This window comes from Rhinolophus ferrumequinum, chromosome 26 (assembly GCF_004115265.2).
Source record: "Rhinolophus ferrumequinum isolate MPI-CBG mRhiFer1 chromosome 26, mRhiFer1_v1.p, whole genome shotgun sequence".
NCBI classification, from domain to species: Eukaryota; Metazoa; Chordata; class Mammalia; order Chiroptera; family Rhinolophidae; genus Rhinolophus; species Rhinolophus ferrumequinum.
Genome location: NC_046309.1, coordinates 8,271,998 through 8,289,090, shown reverse-complemented (window position 1 = coordinate 8,289,090; position 17,093 = coordinate 8,271,998). Strand labels below are relative to the sequence as shown.

At 42.2% G+C, this 17,093-nt stretch overlaps 1 protein-coding gene across 2 annotated transcripts in view; it reads left to right on the top strand.

Annotated features, from left to right (window-relative positions):
• Positions 1-17,093, top strand: part of MGAM (maltase-glucoamylase) — a 69,233-nt gene that overhangs the window by 28,855 nt on the left and 23,285 nt on the right. For both annotated transcript variants that reach the window (XM_033098673.1, XM_033098674.1), the window contains 15 exons: positions 625-796; positions 2,092-2,208; positions 2,779-2,933; positions 3,898-3,982; positions 4,784-4,840; positions 5,354-5,478; positions 6,727-6,815; positions 7,500-7,549; positions 8,022-8,189; positions 10,793-10,945; positions 11,390-11,590; positions 13,998-14,149; positions 15,228-15,396; positions 15,663-15,759; positions 16,608-16,720. In XM_033098673.1, coding sequence (XP_032954564.1) covers positions 625-796; positions 2,092-2,208; positions 2,779-2,933; positions 3,898-3,982; positions 4,784-4,840; positions 5,354-5,478; positions 6,727-6,815; positions 7,500-7,549; positions 8,022-8,189; positions 10,793-10,945; positions 11,390-11,590; positions 13,998-14,149; positions 15,228-15,396; positions 15,663-15,759; positions 16,608-16,720 — 1,903 coding nt within the window. The remainder of the gene's footprint in view (positions 1-624; positions 797-2,091; positions 2,209-2,778; positions 2,934-3,897; positions 3,983-4,783; positions 4,841-5,353; positions 5,479-6,726; positions 6,816-7,499; positions 7,550-8,021; positions 8,190-10,792; positions 10,946-11,389; positions 11,591-13,997; positions 14,150-15,227; positions 15,397-15,662; positions 15,760-16,607; positions 16,721-17,093) is intronic.

Sequence of the window (17,093 nt, the reverse complement as noted above, 5' to 3'; positions counted from 1 at the left end):
CTGTGACAGCAAGAAGCCAGACCCAAACCCCAGTCTTTCATTAGCAAAGTCATGGTGTAATTTTAACTTTCTTGACAGTTGTTGAAAAAATTATAGAGCAAGCATTTTTAAGTATAGAGAGACTTCTAATTTAAAAACATATAGGTGATGTATGTTTATATTTACTTAAAGGTACACACATACATATATAATTTTAAAATGTCTCTTCTTATTACAAAATTGTGACCAAAGAGTTTCTCCTTACAAAAGAATTTAAGTTCCAAGAGGGGGTTCATAAGTTCACTTTTTGTGAATGTTTGAAATCCCACGATGTGAAAGATCAGTGTAGACAGACAGCTATGAGTATGTAAACTTCACCTTTGTTCCATAAAAATTGTATGCCTCTAGTTACTAGACTTGTCAAGGCTGCTTTGGAAATTCTTGGAAATGATGGAGCTCTTGATGTACATAAAACACCTTAAAACAAAACAAAACATAAATGTTCTTAATGTGCAGTCTGCTCCCGACAGCAATTCTAACCCTTCTGGGAGAGAGGAGAGAAGAACGGGGTAGTAACTTTTGAGGTCCCTGGCATGTGTCACACGAAGTTCACACAGGGACTCCTAAGTCTCTCTCTTTTTCTAGGGCCGTCAAGACCGTGTTCCCAGATAAGAGAAGCTTCATTATAACCCGTTCTACCTTCGCGGGATCGGGCAAGTTTGCAGCCCATTGGTTAGGAGACAATGCGGCCACCTGGGACGACCTTCGGTGGTCCATCCCCGGCATGCTTGAGTTCAACCTCTTTGGTATCCCAATGGTGAGTCCACATTGCAAGCTCTCTGATGAACCGCAGCCCCCGGAAAGCCTCATGCTAGAACGCTGGCAGCCCTTAAAGCTCCCCTCTCCCACCCTCCATGGCCCAGGGACTTCATGTTTTCGGAGCGTGTGCTTCATCCACATCAGCACGGCTCTGGTCCCACAACGCTCTTTCCTGGACTGCCTTACAAAGATAGCAAGTGCAGCCTCGAAGTGATGTCTTTGGAAAATTGTTTTTCTAATAAAGTAAAACATACATGCAAAAAACGACACATATCCTTAAGTAGACATACGTTGATGAGTTTCACAAACTGGACACCTCCGTGTATCTAGCACCCCGATGAGGAAAGATAACGTTGCCAGCACCCGAGAGATGGCTTACTTAAATTCAACATATATATTTATTGAACTTCTACTGTGTGCAAGGTACCGAGCTAGCTATGCACGGTGAGGGTGGAGAAAAGCATAAATATCGGAACAGAAAGCCCTCTCTCCCCAAAGAGTTTATAATTTAGTAAGAGGAGACATATATGAGTAAATAGTTATGACAAGCTGGGGTAAACGTGCCAACAGGAGCATCCACACACATTCCGTGTTCAGGGGGAGCCTGAGAAAGGGACATAGCAATGCCGACAAGATTACAAGGAACAAAGAATGTGAGGGGAGGGAGGTAAACAAACTGCATGAAGAAGACGGCTCCCGAGTTTAACCATGAAAAGTGGGTATGTTTTAGCAGGCTAATGGGGGAAGGTCATTTTAAACGTAAGAAATACATTTGAGCACAAGCATACAAGCATACCTTTGAGACTTTGCTGTGTCTATACGGACTGCAATGGGAAGTGATGCTGGAAAGGTGGTGAGAACTAGGTTTTAAGGAACTCATAGGGTAAGCTGCAAGGAGACCCTGGAGGTTTTTGAATAAGTGAGTGACAGTGTCACATTTAAACTTTAGAAAAGTAATTCTGATAGTAGTGTGGTCAAAATAACATCCGCTGTATTTCTAGTTAGTAGTCATCAAAAAGCTGTTGTATGTCAAGTGTTTTGTTTACATTATCCTATTTATGAAAACCCTATTAGCTCATTAGTGCCCACTTGAACAAAATGAGGAAACTGAGACACAGAAGGTCTAAGTAACTTACTCAAAGTCACCTGGCAGTAACGAACAGACACAGGGTATAATCCAATTGAGTCACACTATGTTAATTAGCCTTCTCAGTAAGAGGTTAGCACAGTTGGGTGGGGAGGTCCCCGGTAGAAAGAAAAGCGGGGACACTCACGATTGGCCTGTCCCTCCAGGTGGGTCCTGACATATGTGGCTATGCACTGGATGCACCTGAGGAGCTCTGCAGACGGTGGATGCAGCTGGGAGCCTTCTATCCGTTTTCCAGGAATCACAATGGTCAAGGCTACAAGGTGAGTCTCCCAGCAGACAGGATCAAAATACATTTGGTGCACAGTAGGACTACGTCTGTTTGCGTCCTCGCCAAGCAATCTGTTGAGCCAGCCTCCTACCTGGTGCTTCCCTTGGGCGAAGTTGCACCACTGTTCGCCATCAACAGGGACCTCTGATGTGCCATTGAAATGCCCTGTGCCACCGCCTCGGCTACTTCTGCTGCTGCAGTCAAGGGAAAGGCGACTCTGTTAAGGAATCCAACCTCTACACACCTTCTCTACGTTGCTCATTTTGTAATGAGAACCGATGAGGAAATACTGCAAAGTTATTTAACTGGCCGTCTCCTGATTGAATGCTCGTAAAGAGTGAATGAGGGAAGCTGAAGGGAAGAAACAAGGGGAAGAGTAGCCACTTCCTTAGTGCAATGATCTCCCTTGGCCCAACTGTACTGATGGGAGGTGAAGTTTCCACCTGGGCCTCAGGTCTTTCTGGAAGGAAACTCTTGGTTGTGATGAATGGGGTCTGGAATTGTCCAGGTGCTTCTGTTATTTGTAACCGAATCACAATCGCAACCTCTTGTCTCCTTCCAGGCCCAGGATCCTGCCTCCTTTGGAGCAGACTCTCTGCTGCTGAATTCCTCCAGGCACTACCTGACCATCCGCTATACTCTATTGCCCTATCTTTACACCCTCTTCTATCGCGCTCACAGCTTGGGGGAGACAGTGGCCAGGCCTCTTCTGCATGAGTAAGTTCATTTCGCCCAAAGAACTTTGGATAATGGATCTGGCGGTCATTGACTATATCGTCAAATATAAGAGTGAAAATGGAAACAATGCATACAGTTACTCAGATGCATATATTTGTGTATATGTATACGTATATGTACATATGTATACGTGTGTGTGTATTAAATTGGAATACCGCGTTAGTATTTACAAGGCTATTGCTGTCTAGACACTATTCTAAGGGTATGTTTCAGTATTATGGACTGTTCCCTTTTGGGGAGAGCGCTAAACTAAATGTCATGGGACTTGAGATCTTTCCTTTGTTCTGCCATCAACTAACTCTTTATCTTGACAAATCATTTTAGTTCTTTTATCCTTACTTTCTTTAGTCTTAAAGGACTAGATAGCTTGAACTTGATGGTCTCTTTTCTAATTCACTACATTCAGGCTGTAGGACTTAAAAGGCCTGCCTTGTCAAAATACAGTTCATTTCCTTATGTGTCTGACCTTTTAGGCCCTCACGCACATGTCTGCTCTATTATTATCTGCCCATTATTTTGGGTAAGGTTTTGCCACCTCCTGGGATTCCCTGTTAAAAAGCAGATATCCTAAAAGGGAATAGAGTAAAATTTTATATTCTCTACTATTTTTCATGATTAAATCCAGTTCCTTCTTGATAGTTAGCTACAGATTTAAAATGTATTGCTTATCTTACTTATTGTTTGAAAGGGGAGTTATGGCACATCGAATTACAGCCTAGACCCTGCCTAGCATAGATCCTGGAATAGGTTGTCCAGCCTGCGGGAAGAACAGGAGGTTTACATGGGCTGGGGGGAAGTTAATTCCTCTTCAGGACTGGAGAGGTGAGGGTTGAATAGGTGTCACAGAATAATTTCGGGGGTTACCCCAGGCAGGGAGCCTGTGCGGGCACAGCTTCCAGGAAGCCTTGGCCCAGATCTCAGTGACCCTCTCTCTGATCTCCAGGTTTTATGGGGACAGCAGCACTTGGGACGTGCACCAGCAGTTTCTCTGGGGGCCCGGCCTCCTCATCACTCCAGTTCTGAATGAGGCAAGTGTTCCCGCAGAGACGCCCCGGTGGTCTCTGCTTCTGCTCCTGCTACCCTGCAAACTCTTCTCTCTTCTCAGAACCGCTTCTCTGCTCTGTGTTCCAGACCCATGGCCAACCCCTGCGGCTGACTCAGCCTTGAAGACACGGGGCAGGGTTTGGGGAAGCTCGATACCTAATTTTTTTTCTCTACAAGTCTTTTGTCTTGACCAAGTTTCCCACCAGCGTAGAAGCCTCTCCTGGCGAATCTGGGTTTCAGAATGGTCCTGTTTGTTGTCAGATTCTCACAGCGGGTCATTGCTTGATCTGTGGTGTAGAGGCAGAATGGGGCAGTGACCCTGCACTCACTCTAAGGTCAGGCTGAGCAGGGTGTGATTGCTGCCTCTGCCGTTTGGTCCTGGTGTGATCTGGTACAAGTTATTAGGCTCATTCCTCAACTGTAAAGGTGAGATAATAACGGTGCCTATCTGTGGGGACTGTGGGAAGATGGAATGAGGTAATCAATATAAAGCTGGAATTTTCCCACAGCACATTTTAAAATAATAATAATAATAATAATAATAATAATAATAATAATAATATTCTTATTGATGTGGTTCCACTGGATATTTTGCTTCGAATTCCAAGTTGTTGCCTCTATTATTCCTATTAGAAGAAAGGCACGATTTCCTAACAGAGAAAAGAAAGGCCATTTATGCACTCTCAGCATAGGGTTGAGAAGGCCCCTATGGGAGTGCTAGGAAATTTATTTTATCCCTTTTGGAGGCTGGGCCCATGAAGAACAATATTTTGTTTTAATTTCAGGGTGCAGAGAAAGTGATGGCATATATGCCTGATGCCGTCTGGTACAATTATGAGACTGTAAGTAGCTTTGACTTTTCTTAAACTCTTTGAGACCACAGCTGCAGCTGTGTAGACAAGATACGTCCCTGGAGAGAGAAACTCCTGTGTATGCACTGAATGTTTCCATAGTATTTTCTGTAATTTCATAGCAGAGTTGATGAAATGAGCCAAAGTCACTTATCATCAGTGATGATGAAATCTGAAAAACATACTTCCGCGTATTTCAATCATCAATGAGCTAGAGATTCCAGTGGAATGTCTCATGGGCACATGTTGGAGGGGCCCGTGGACAATTTGAACTTGGTCGTGAGTTAGATTACTCGTTTAGAACTATCAGTTTGTATAACACACATCACATAGCCTCTGCATGGCATAAAAGTGCTCCAAAATCCCCAACTGATGGCAAGACCTGTTGGTCTTAAATTTTTTCCCTTGTTTGATTGCCTAAGTAGATAGTAATTCAGCTCGTGGGTGAGAGGTGGAGGTGAATGTGCTGTCATGCCAGTGTGTTGATTTGTCTGCATCCCTCAGGGGGGCCGAGTGAGATGGAGAAAGCAAAAAGTGGAGATGGAACTTCCTGGAGACAAAATTGGACTTCACCTACGAGGAGGCTACATCTTCCCTATCCAACAGCCAGCCACAACCACTGTGGCCAGGTACAGCATGGCTGGTATTTCCTTGAAGGGGGAGCCTGACTAAGCTGGTCATTTCTGTACCCCAGGAGGGTCCAAATATGGGTCTCATTCCTCCAGAGATGATTTGCCTTCTCTTTGGTTACAAGCCAGGACTGTTGTCAACTTGGGATCACGTTAGCTCCCTTCAAGCATCGTGTGTTATAATTCACCTAGGATCGAGTAGTATTTTAGCGGGGACATCCTTCAGAATATCTAGTCCACCACACTCCTAGAAGTGTTATTCTGGACTCCAATAAGCATTTTAACTTTTGTGTCACTCTTTACTTTCTTATTTCATTATTTGGTGAATATACTTAATCTTTCTTACAAAATTTAAGGTCATCGATGGGGTGTGATCTATTTGTCTTAGACTTCCTAGCAAATGAAAGCTACTCAATACATGCATGTTAGATAAAAAGCCGGTGATTTTGATGGTAATAGAACGTGACTCACAAAGTGCAGAGTGGAAGGCTGACCTGTGAAAGAATGCAACAGGGACTGTGAGATCAGGGAGGGATTCAGCAGGAGGAGAAAATTGGGAGGCAGTCCAGAGGAGTGGTGAGATAAAGAAAGAGTCCGCATGTAACTGCTCTTTCTTTTCCTCTCTCTATGTCCACCTATTTCACCATCTTTTTGCATAGTGTTTTGTGTTTGCTTTTCTAAATTGTAAAGCAGATAATTAGAATGTTTTATTTTTCTCTCAAAACAAACTAATAATAAAATTAGGAAAGTTGCCATTATAGAGATGGACCTTCTTGTATTGTATTGCTTTCTGAGTCAAAACTGTTCTTAGGCGGGGGGAAGATTTTATCGCCCCAACCACTGTTAATATTTCTCCTGCATGTCTCATCTCTAAAATGACTAGGCTGAACCAATCACTGTCTAGGATTTCTTTCTCTTCTAATAGTCTGTATTCTGTATAATAGTTGCACCAGCAACTTTTGTTGTAGCTACTGCAGAGATTGTGGTGCTTAAATTCTTGCCTCCCACATAGATGTTTATTGCTAATGTTTGGCATATATATATATATATATATATATATATTTTTAATCTCCTGTGACATTACTGATTCTAGAGAAAGATGTGCTTTGGTTTTGCCTTTGTGCCTGAAGAAAAGCAGAGCCATCTGCCGCTAGTAGATTCCCATTTGAAATTTGGCAGAATCATTCTCAGCTCCTTTGACAACATTCTTTAGGTCTTTGTATCTTACACAAATCTTGTCTCCCACAGTCGACGGAACCCTCTTGGTCTTATCATTGCCCTAGATGACAACAAAGAAGCAAAAGGCGAACTTTTCTGGGATGACGGGGAAACGAAAGGTGAGCATTGTTGTGACAATCTTGCCATTTTCGAACCTGTACCTTTGAGTTATTCCTGCTGCTCATTCAGCTGTGGGAGCGATCCCACCAGGCACAGTAGCATTACTGGCTCTGGAGAAGAATTTTGGGTTTGGTTGCACTGCTCATGGGTACTGGCGGGTGGACCACTGATGGACGGAAAGCACATTCTACTTCTTAGAATTCTCCCATTGGCCAGCAATATTCGTAGGCTCTCATTTGATTGTCAATGGGAACCTGAAAGAGATGTTTTTAAGACTGTTCCTGCTAGTCAATGTAGACATCGTCCCCCAGAATGTTAATGAACAGATGTCGATAATACAAAAAAAAAAAAAAAATACCCATGCCAGTGAGGCAGGGAGAGTACACTTTTCTAGTGAGTCTACATTGAGCTTCTTAGCACTTTTTTCTGTCTCCAACTTATTAACAACATTTGTGGCTCAAACTTAGGAAATAGATGCACTTAGACATATGCCCTGGAAGCACTTGGAAGGGAACTTTTTCAAGGCTAAGGTAGAAAGCAATAGGGAAAACAGTGGCTTTGCTTGGAAGACTCTGTCTATAATCTGTCATTTTCAAGATATAGCTTCCAAGACAGCCAGAGTAAAACCTGTTCTGTGATGGACAGACCAGAGTCTGACTCGTGCGTCTTTCTTTCACTTTCAGATACTGTGGCCAATAAAGTTTATCTCTTATGTGAGTTTTCCGTCACCCGAGTGAGTAGCAGATTTTTATGAATCTTCGATGTGAGCTTTTGTCTGACCATGAGCTCATGTGTGTTTGTGTCTGTGTGTAGTTATATTTGTAACTCCGTATGCATTTATGACTAAGTGAGCACAGAGCATTCATGACTGTAAGGGAGTTATGAATTAACTCCCTATAATTGAATCATTCACGTTAGTAAAAAAGAGCTAATGATATGGATAAATCAAAGTAGAAGGTTTTTTAAATAGGTTTTTAAAAAATTTCTGTGTGTGTGTCTTTCTATCCTGTACCGCCCACACTCACCCCTCTCTCTCTCTGTCTGTCTCTCTCTCTCTCTCTCTGTCTCACCTCGGGGATCAAAATAAGTTTGTGCTGCTTAAGCATACATTAGTAGAGACAGCTAAGGGGCAGTCAGAGCAGTTTGGGATATTTGAGTGACTTGAGAATCTGTATTGTAAGTAGACTTTTGTGCTTGTTTTCTAGAACCGCTTGGAGGTGAAGATTTTGCAATCAACCTACGAAGATCCCAATAATTTAGTATTTAAAGAGATTAAGATACTCGGGACCCAGGAACCAAAGAACGTTATAGTGAAACAGAACAATATCTCAAGTCAAGTTTCTCCTAATGTCACATATGACACTAACCTACAGGTAAAACTCCATTTTGTTGAGATAGTGCGGCATGAATCCTTCATACCTGTGGTGTCTCTTCTTGCCAAGGCTGCGACAGTTCTGAAGGACCAGAGCCCACTCTGAGGCCTGGGGTGGGAAGTGAGGTGGTTAGGAAAGAAAAAAATGAGGATTAGACCAGAGCTAGAATGAATGAAGGAGCCACGAGAAACTGGGGAGAGGTAAAATGGTCTTTTCATCCGCATTCCCCTGTTCGCACCTCGGTCTTCTGTTCTCTCTGACTGGGAGCAAAGTTAGGAGTGTGGGAAACAGGATTAGAGGCAAAGTAGATCTGAAAGCTGCTAGAAAGGTAGAGGTGGGAGGTGGGATTCCCAGTCATGAAACTTTTGAGATGCGTTTTTTGTTTTTACTGTATTGAGTTGTATAGATTCTCCAACACATACATTTTCAGGAAATATTTTAAGTCAAAGAATTTGGCAAGCCTAGATAATGGCTACTTACTTGGTTAGGTGATAAGAATAAAATAACTTTTCATCAGTTGTAATGGGACTTGACGTTCTTGAATGGGTTGTAATCAGTTTCTCTGACATCTTAGCATTAGGAGGAATCGTTTTCTCGAATACTCCTTAGTACAGGTACTCTAGATGATCCCTGATTGAAAGGAGCTGGGTCAGCATGGTTGGTGAGGGACCTCCCAAATTTGGAGAAAAAAGTAAATTTGGTCTTTTACTATAATGATGTCGGTTATATTTGACATTTTGTCCTGACAACAAACGTTGAGGATGCATACAGTATAAAGTTAGAAATAAAGTGTTATCAATTTGGTTATGCGTGCAGTAAAGTGCAAGCCATTGGACAATGAAAACACACTCAGTAAATATTTGTGAAATAAATAAATTCATATAAGACCAAAGGAACTCTTATAATTTGAATGCAGGTAGTGGGGAGACACAATTTATACACATGAAACTTTCAGGAAGGGGACTGGCAACCCAAACCAACACGTAGGAAGTGTTAATTCATACAATTCCTAATTCATTGTTCAAAGCTTAATGAGGTATTGAACAAAGCCTGTGGAAAAGGCGGGGCTAGAACTGGGTTTTGAAAGATAGTACAGCAGGTAGAGATTTGTTGGGCTGCAAGTGACAGGAAACTCAGCAAAATTTTTTCCTTTGTGCAAGAAGTTTTACAGTGATCAGTTGCTGGAATTGGTTCAGTCCGTGTCTCAAGGTTGTCAGGGTTGACTGGAGTTGGCTGCTTAATTCCAGTCACTATGGCCTTGTTATAGGAAAAAAAAAAAGGAGCAGGAAGGAAGCAAGCAGGCTCTTACATCAAGAAAGAAACACTTGGCAAACAATTTCCAGTGGACATATACTTAACGGTCACCGCTGTGTTACATGGGTTCACATTTCTGTTCTTCCTTGGGAACTTAAGTATCCTAAACTGAAATAGTAAGAAGAGAACTTTTATGTAGGGCAGGCAACTTGAAGTGTATTCCACAGACGGGCACCTTTTTCCTAGATAAAACATTCAAGGCTGAGATAGCAGAATGGGCCATTCTAAGGACCGACAAGAACCTTACATTACTGGTCTGTGAATACTGTATAACTAGAATAGGTAGGGTTCACTTTTGGAAGGAGATCAGTTTGGACAGATAACTATGGTCAGATTTTGGAGGGTCTTAGTGCCAAAATGAGAAGGATCTGATCTAATTTTCAAAGATCTCGCTGATCCTTGAATCAAGGTTGTGCCATTGTGAGAACATTATTTTAGAATTGGGGGGGGCGGGTGTTGGAGGGGGATTTGTAGTACAAACAAGTGCAAGATGAATTTAGACTGGGAGGAGGCTGGAAGAAGGATGATAATCCTTAGAATGTGATTTCATAACTAGACAAATAAGAACTTTCGCTATGGAAATTTCTAATTAAAGAAGAGACAAACTTAAGAAAAATAGTAAAAATTTGAATTAATGAGTGAGATTCAAAGAAGGTTTCAAGTTTTGAGGCTTTGGACTTGGAGAAATAAATGTTAGAAATAGAAGGAAATGTAATGATTTTGCCATGTCACCAATTTTACAGTTGCTGAAATTGGAACCCAAAGAATTGAAATACTTTGTCTAAGTTTCCACAGCAAAATGGAGATGAGAACCCAGGATATATGATTGTTATTCCTATGTTCCTGTCACCAATCCATACCAATGGGGGACACTGGTTTGGGGAATAGAGGGCAAGAAGAGAACCTGGATTTGGGGTGACACCGTGTGTGTGTGTGTGTGTGTGTGTGTGTGTGTGTGTGTGTGATGCTATAAGGGAAAGTACAGAAGAGAGCCTTCCTGACAAAATAAGGAAGAGGAAGAGGAGTCGGGGAAGGAAGGGGTGGTTACAGAAGGTTATATTTCCAATTCTTTTCAAAATGTTGTCTGCATGACTCCCGGGGAGTTGTGACACTTGCCCTGTTGCTTTACCGCCCCGCCCCGTATTGCTCACTGCATGTAAGCTGCAGTGTTGTGTCACTTGGATTGTTGGGTCTGGTCTGATTTCGATTTCCTTTCTGAAAAGAAGTTTCAGATCTTGCAGGGCCTTCGTCCTGGGGTCCATTTCCTTGTCACTTCCCCCTTCCTACAGGTCGCCGTTATCACAGGGCTGGATCTTGTCCTGGGAAAAGCATACACTGTGGAGTGGGACCTGACGATAAGGGATGTGGACAAAATAGACTGTTATCCTGATGAGAGTGGTGCTTCTGCAGAAAACTGTGCTGCCCGTGGCTGTGCCTGGGAGGTAACCACATTGACCGTGTTCATACATGTTAAAATTCTCTATACGTAACCTGCAATTTCATGAGCATAACAGCAGACCCATGTCACTACTTAAAATCTACAGAAAGAAAGGACATCCAAAGGAACCCGAGTTTTTCTCTATTAGGTTGGTGCAAACATAATTGTGGTTTAGCAGGCTAAAAATAATTGCAAAAACTGCAGTTACTTTTGCACCAACCTAATAGAAATGAAGGGTAGGTTGGGAGAGGAGTGACATGGGGTGTTTTGTTTTGTTTTTTACAAATATTTTACATGGAGACCAGGAGTTTTAACTTTTGTCACTGCCAAAGAGTATACATAGGGGAATCACTGAGGGCTTTATTTCCCTGGAAGTTGCCTTTTCCAGCTTCTTTGTATTGATCATGCTGCAATCACATGCTGAACTGACTTTGGTTTGACTTTTCAGGAATCTAGTTCTCCAGGAGTCCCTTTTTGCTACTTCATCAATGACCTATACTCTGTCAGTGACATTCAGTATGACTCACACGGGGCCACGGCGGTCATCTCCTTGAAGTCCCCTCTTTATGCCAACTCTTTGCCCTCAACACCCGTGAACACCCTCCATCTGAAGGTGACCTACCACAAGGATGACATGCTGCAGTTTAAGGTCGGTGTTTACAGTCTGCGTATCGACTATGGACTGGACACTTCGCAGTTCCATCATGTTTTGTTAGTCAAGGTGACAGGGCCCTACAATAGGTTTGCTTTTCTAAGTTAACCAGGATCCCTCATACTCGATCATTATCCTGAGAGCAATGAGAAATCATTGATGGAACAGGGAGGCCTATTCTAATTTGCATTTTGAAAATATGACTGTGTCTGCTGTAAAGAAAATGCTTGAGAGGACCAGAGTGAAAAAGGTGACACAAGTTAGGAGGTTACCAGTTAGGTCATCCAGGTGAGGGTTCACGGTTAGACTCGGTACAGAAAAGAGATGGCGAGCAGTGGACATCTCGAGAGACTGAGAAGGTGGGATTGCAGGATCTGGTGATTACAAGTAGGTGATGAGGGAGAGGAAGCATCGAGAATGGTTACCATGTTTCTAGCTTGTATCTCTGTATGGATGGTGGTGACATTTACCGCCACGGAAACATTGAAAAGATTTAACCTTGGGCAAAATAAGATGATGAGGTCAGTTTTGAACACTGAATTTGGGATATATGTGAAATAGCCATAAAAATGTAGTGAGCTCTTTCTTTTCTATGATCTAATTACATCTAAGGACTAGCGATGAAGGGCTGTTTTAACGTCTATTTCTTTACTAAATTGTAAGTTTCTCAAAGACAGGAATTTGTCCTTTTACCTTCTTGTTTCGGAAATCTAACATAGAGCCTTGTAGATGGTTAGCAGTCAGATGTTCATTGAGAGATAAAGAAGGTCTGGTACATATACACACTGGAATATTACTCAGCCATAAGAAAAGATGAAACACTACCATTTGTGACAACATGCGTGGATCTAAAGATTATCATGCTAAGTGAAATAAGTCAGACAGAAAAAATTGAGAACCATATGACTTCACTCATATGTGGGATATAAAACAGAAAGCAGCAAATGAACAAGACAAACATCCAAACAAAAAACTCAAAGACACAGACAATAGTTTAGTGGTTACCAGATGGTAAGGAGGGAGTGGGGTGGTAGAAGAGGGTAAAGGGGGTCCAATATATGGTGATGGAAGGAGAACTGACTCTGGGTGGTGAACACACAATGTAATATATAGATGATTTATTATGGAATTGTACACTTTAAACCTATATAATTTTAGTAACCAATGTTACTCGAATAAATTTAATAAAAAAGTTTTAACATCAAAAAAGAGAGTAAATGAAAGACATCAACATTGCCTGAAAGGTTCTTCACAGTCTAATACTGTCAGCCTGGACTATGAGTTCTTCTATGTCTTCTGATGTAGGGATGATGCTCTTTTATATTCCGTGCTCACCAAAGCACTGGTGGCATGTGGCCGGCACCTAATGCATTGGAAATAAATGAACTTGTGTAGGTTTCCACCTTTAACTCTTTGCTACTCTACCTCCTGATCACACATCAACAGTCTCCAAACTAGTGGCCTTTCTTACCCTGTTTTTAGTACTTTGTGCCTTTGCCTTTATTTCTCTACCAGGAGTAATGACTTGATCTCCTTTATATGCTGGTTAATGGCTTCAAAACTTTTCAAGACTCAGCTTGTATTTTCCCCATGAAACCGTCTCAGTCGCCCAGAAACAGTGTTAGGTATTTCCTTCCCTATAATGTCACAGCACTTTTAGAGAGCTGTATGTTAGCATTTATCACCCAGTGTTGTGGGTACCTCTTTTTCATCTCCCATTAGCATGTGAATTCCTTAAAAACAATAATGTGTCTTCTGAAGTTTAGTTATCTCGAGTGTCTGGTACAGCATCAGCAGGAATATAACAGATACCCAGTAGATCCATTTAGATCCCATTTTTAGCAAGGACATCTATGATTATTTTAATCAAGTAGAGTTTATTTGTTTTTAGGGGGGAGGGGTTCAGTTCTAAAAAGTTTTTAGGTAGCCACATATACCTACACATAAACTAATAAGTAATATATTCATGAATGCCAAACTGATTCCAGACTGATTTTCTAAAATAGCACCAATGTCAAAGTGAATGTGTTACTATAGTAGAGGCCTTAAAAATGAGAAGTGACAGACTCGGATTAAACGTTAAATTTGACACTGTTCTTTGATAGCTTGATTAAATCCATGGTATTATGAGCTTAAAGAAGACAAGGAAATATACGAGTAGCATTCAGTCTCTTTGTCAAAAACATTGGTTTTATGTCCCAATATATGGTCTATCTTTGAGAATGTTCCATGTACACTAGAAAAGAATGTATGTAGTCTGATGTTTTAGGATGAAGTGCTCTATAAATGTCAATTATGTCCATTTCATCTAAAAAAAAAAAAAAAAAAAAAATCAAGGTTCTGCTGAGAGTACAGGTTCTAAGAAGTTCGATACTCACCTAAGGTCTGTGTCCTCTGTCCCTAGATTTATGATCCCAACAACAGTCGGTATGAAGTCCCCATCCCTCTCCACTTACCCGGGGCTCCGTCAGGCACTTCCGAGAGTCGGCTCTATGATGTCCTCATTACGAATCCATTTGGGATTGAAGTTCGCCGGAAGAGTACAGGCACCGCCATGTAAGCGGCTCCTCCTCTGATTCGGAATTGATGGTTACTCACACGTTCATTGGTCTGTCCATGGTCCTGGACACCCCTGGCTCACTACCCATTGCCAGATTCATGAATAAGTTATTTCCGTTGGGTCTGTTCTTAGGAGAAAGCTTGAACCTCCCTGGGAATAACTGCTGAGGCAGTCGCATGTCCTTAGGGATTCATTCAACACATGTTTCTGGAGTGCCTTCTCTGTACTACATGGTTATAGAAGATGAGGTCTCTCTTCTCAGGACAAAAAAAAAAAAGAATCAGTTAATAACAAAGATAATTTGAGTTAAAATATAAATAAGGAGGTTTAGTTAGTGACAACTGCTGTGGAGGAAAAAGAGCAGCATGATTGTTATAGGGAAGGTTACTGCCTTGGGTACTGTGGTCAGAGTGGGTCTCTCTGAGGAGCTGGTATTAAACATAGGTCCATGGGGAGATCTGGGGAGTGGGGAAGAACATTTTAGGTAGTTGGACTAGAGAGTGCACAGGCCAGGAAACAGGAGCCAAGTTGGCATACGGAGGGGGAACAATAGTCCTATGTGGTTGGAGCTCTGTAATAAGGAGGGAAGTGAGTAATGGGAGATGAGGTGGGTTCCAGGTTAGGTGTGGCCTTGAAAACTTCATAAGATATTTTAACGGAAATCACCCAAGAATTGTGAATCGGGGAGTGAGGTGATGTGAGATATTTTTTTAAAAAATCTCACTCTGGCTGCTTTGTAGCAAATGGACTGTAGGGGAGTAAGAGTGGAAGGAAGCGAGGGCTGGTGTCCAGTGGTAGCAGCTGGGATGGTGAAAGTGATGAGATTGGGCGTTCTGGAGGGGAAACTGAAAGGAGGTGGTGACAGAGGAAAATAGAAGAATGAAGCTGGCTCCTCGGCTTTTAGCAAAGGCATCTATGATTACTTTAATCAAATAGACTTTATGTTTTGCTTGGAAGATTTACAGCGTTCCGGGGGCGGGAGGGAATCAAGAGGTCAGTTGTCCTTGAAAACTCAGTTGCTTGAAGCCAATAGGACAGCCCGGTTCTTTTCCAATTATACCCTTTGTGTTGCAGTTGGGACTCTCAGCTCCTTGGCTTCACCTTCAGTGACATGTTCATTCGCATCTCCACTCGCCTTCCCTCCCAGTACGTCTATGGCTTTGGGGAAACTGAGCACACAGCCTATCGGAGAGACTTGAACTGGCACACGTGGGGGATGTTCTCCCGAGACCAACCCCCGGGGGTAAGGGCAGAGTGTTGGGCTTTGAGTCTCTGCCTCTCTCCACCTACACTGTGTCCACTCGGCGCTTCCCTTCCCAGACTCGGCTTGGGGGGTCACGTTCAGCTGTTCAACAAGTGGGCCAATTCTCAGGCTTGTTTTGTTTCCTATGCATTGACTTTATTTCACAGAGAAGACTAGACACACCTCATCAATAAATGTTTGTTGAGTTTCTTTCTCAGCCACAATGTCTTTTAACTTCCTACCACTTCTCCCCATGACTCTCCCAGTACAAGAAGAATTCTTATGGCGTCCACCCCTACTACATGGCGCTGGAAGAAGATGGCAGCGCCCATGGGGTACTCCTGCTAAACAGCAATGCCATGGGTAAGATGATGCCAGCACCCTACCCCCCAATTTTTGTGAACTAATCATTCTGGAGGAACTTTAGGGCAGCGTTTGACCCAGCTGCCCCCTGAAGTCAAGATCATTATCTTGTGGGAAGTTTTGGTTTTCTTCTTATTTCTGTTTGGCCTTTCTGTTTATTTCAGTTCAGTAACATGTGTTAACAAAAATTAACTCTTATTTGGCAAAAATCAGGTAAGAAGGGATAGCCAGACCAAGCAAGTCCCAAATATTCTGGAGGTCAGCCAATGGGAGCCGTCTATATAATTTGAATTAGTGGTGAAGCGATGGGTCAGAGCGCTCACTCGGGGGTATGAGGACAAGAAGAAAATTTGTATGGTGTATTGGAAAGGGGGTGGAAAATCAGGAGATGGAGGGAAATGCATGCATGTGAAAAGTGGTGAAAAAGTGGTATAAGGTCTATACTTGGGTTAATAGTACTATATCAGTGTCAGTTTCCTGGTTTTGACAATGTGCAATGGTTTTGTAAGACATTACCATTGGGGGAAACTGGGGAAGTGTACAAGGGGACATTCAGTCCTATTTTTGCAACTGCTTTTAAGTTGTAAACTATTCTAAAATAAAAAGTTACAATAATTAAATGAGCAGAATGACAAAACATAGAAGATAATAAAGCACACCAAAGGGGGAAACTGGCCAGAGACAGGACGCTATACACTTTCACTTAACTTCTTCAATCCAGTGTAGGTAAAGTATAAAATACTTTTTCTTAGTACAGAGATATAAGAAGAGGGAGAAGGTATGCATGTCAGGGGAAATGCCTTACATTAAAGGTTTCCAGGTTGATTGGTATTTTCCTCCGTTGTCAGATGTGACATTCCAGCCCATGCCTGCCTTGACGTACCGTACCACAGGAGGAATTCTGGACTTTTATTTGTTCCTGGGGCCAACTCCAGAGCTTGTCACTCAGCAGTACACGGAGGTAGGAAGGAATTCAATTGGTTTCCAAGTATTTATACATTATATTCTGTATATTCATTAGTATAGTTATCAGATGACAACTGGAATTGTTGGTTTTACTCAGAGACAGGTAGAACAAGGAGCAATAAATATATCCCAATAACCATTAAATTCGTAGCCTCTCAAAGCATTTCAGAGTAGCAGAATTAATGGTGGTGCCAGTGGTGGTGGTGGCAGTGACAATGGTGGTGGAGGTGGCGGTGATGGTGGAGGTGGTGGTGATGATCACAGTGGTTACAATAGTATTTTTGGGAACAGCACTAAACACGTATACAAAACTTATTGTATGTCACTGATATATTACTTCATGTCAGAGCACTTTACTAACTCATTCA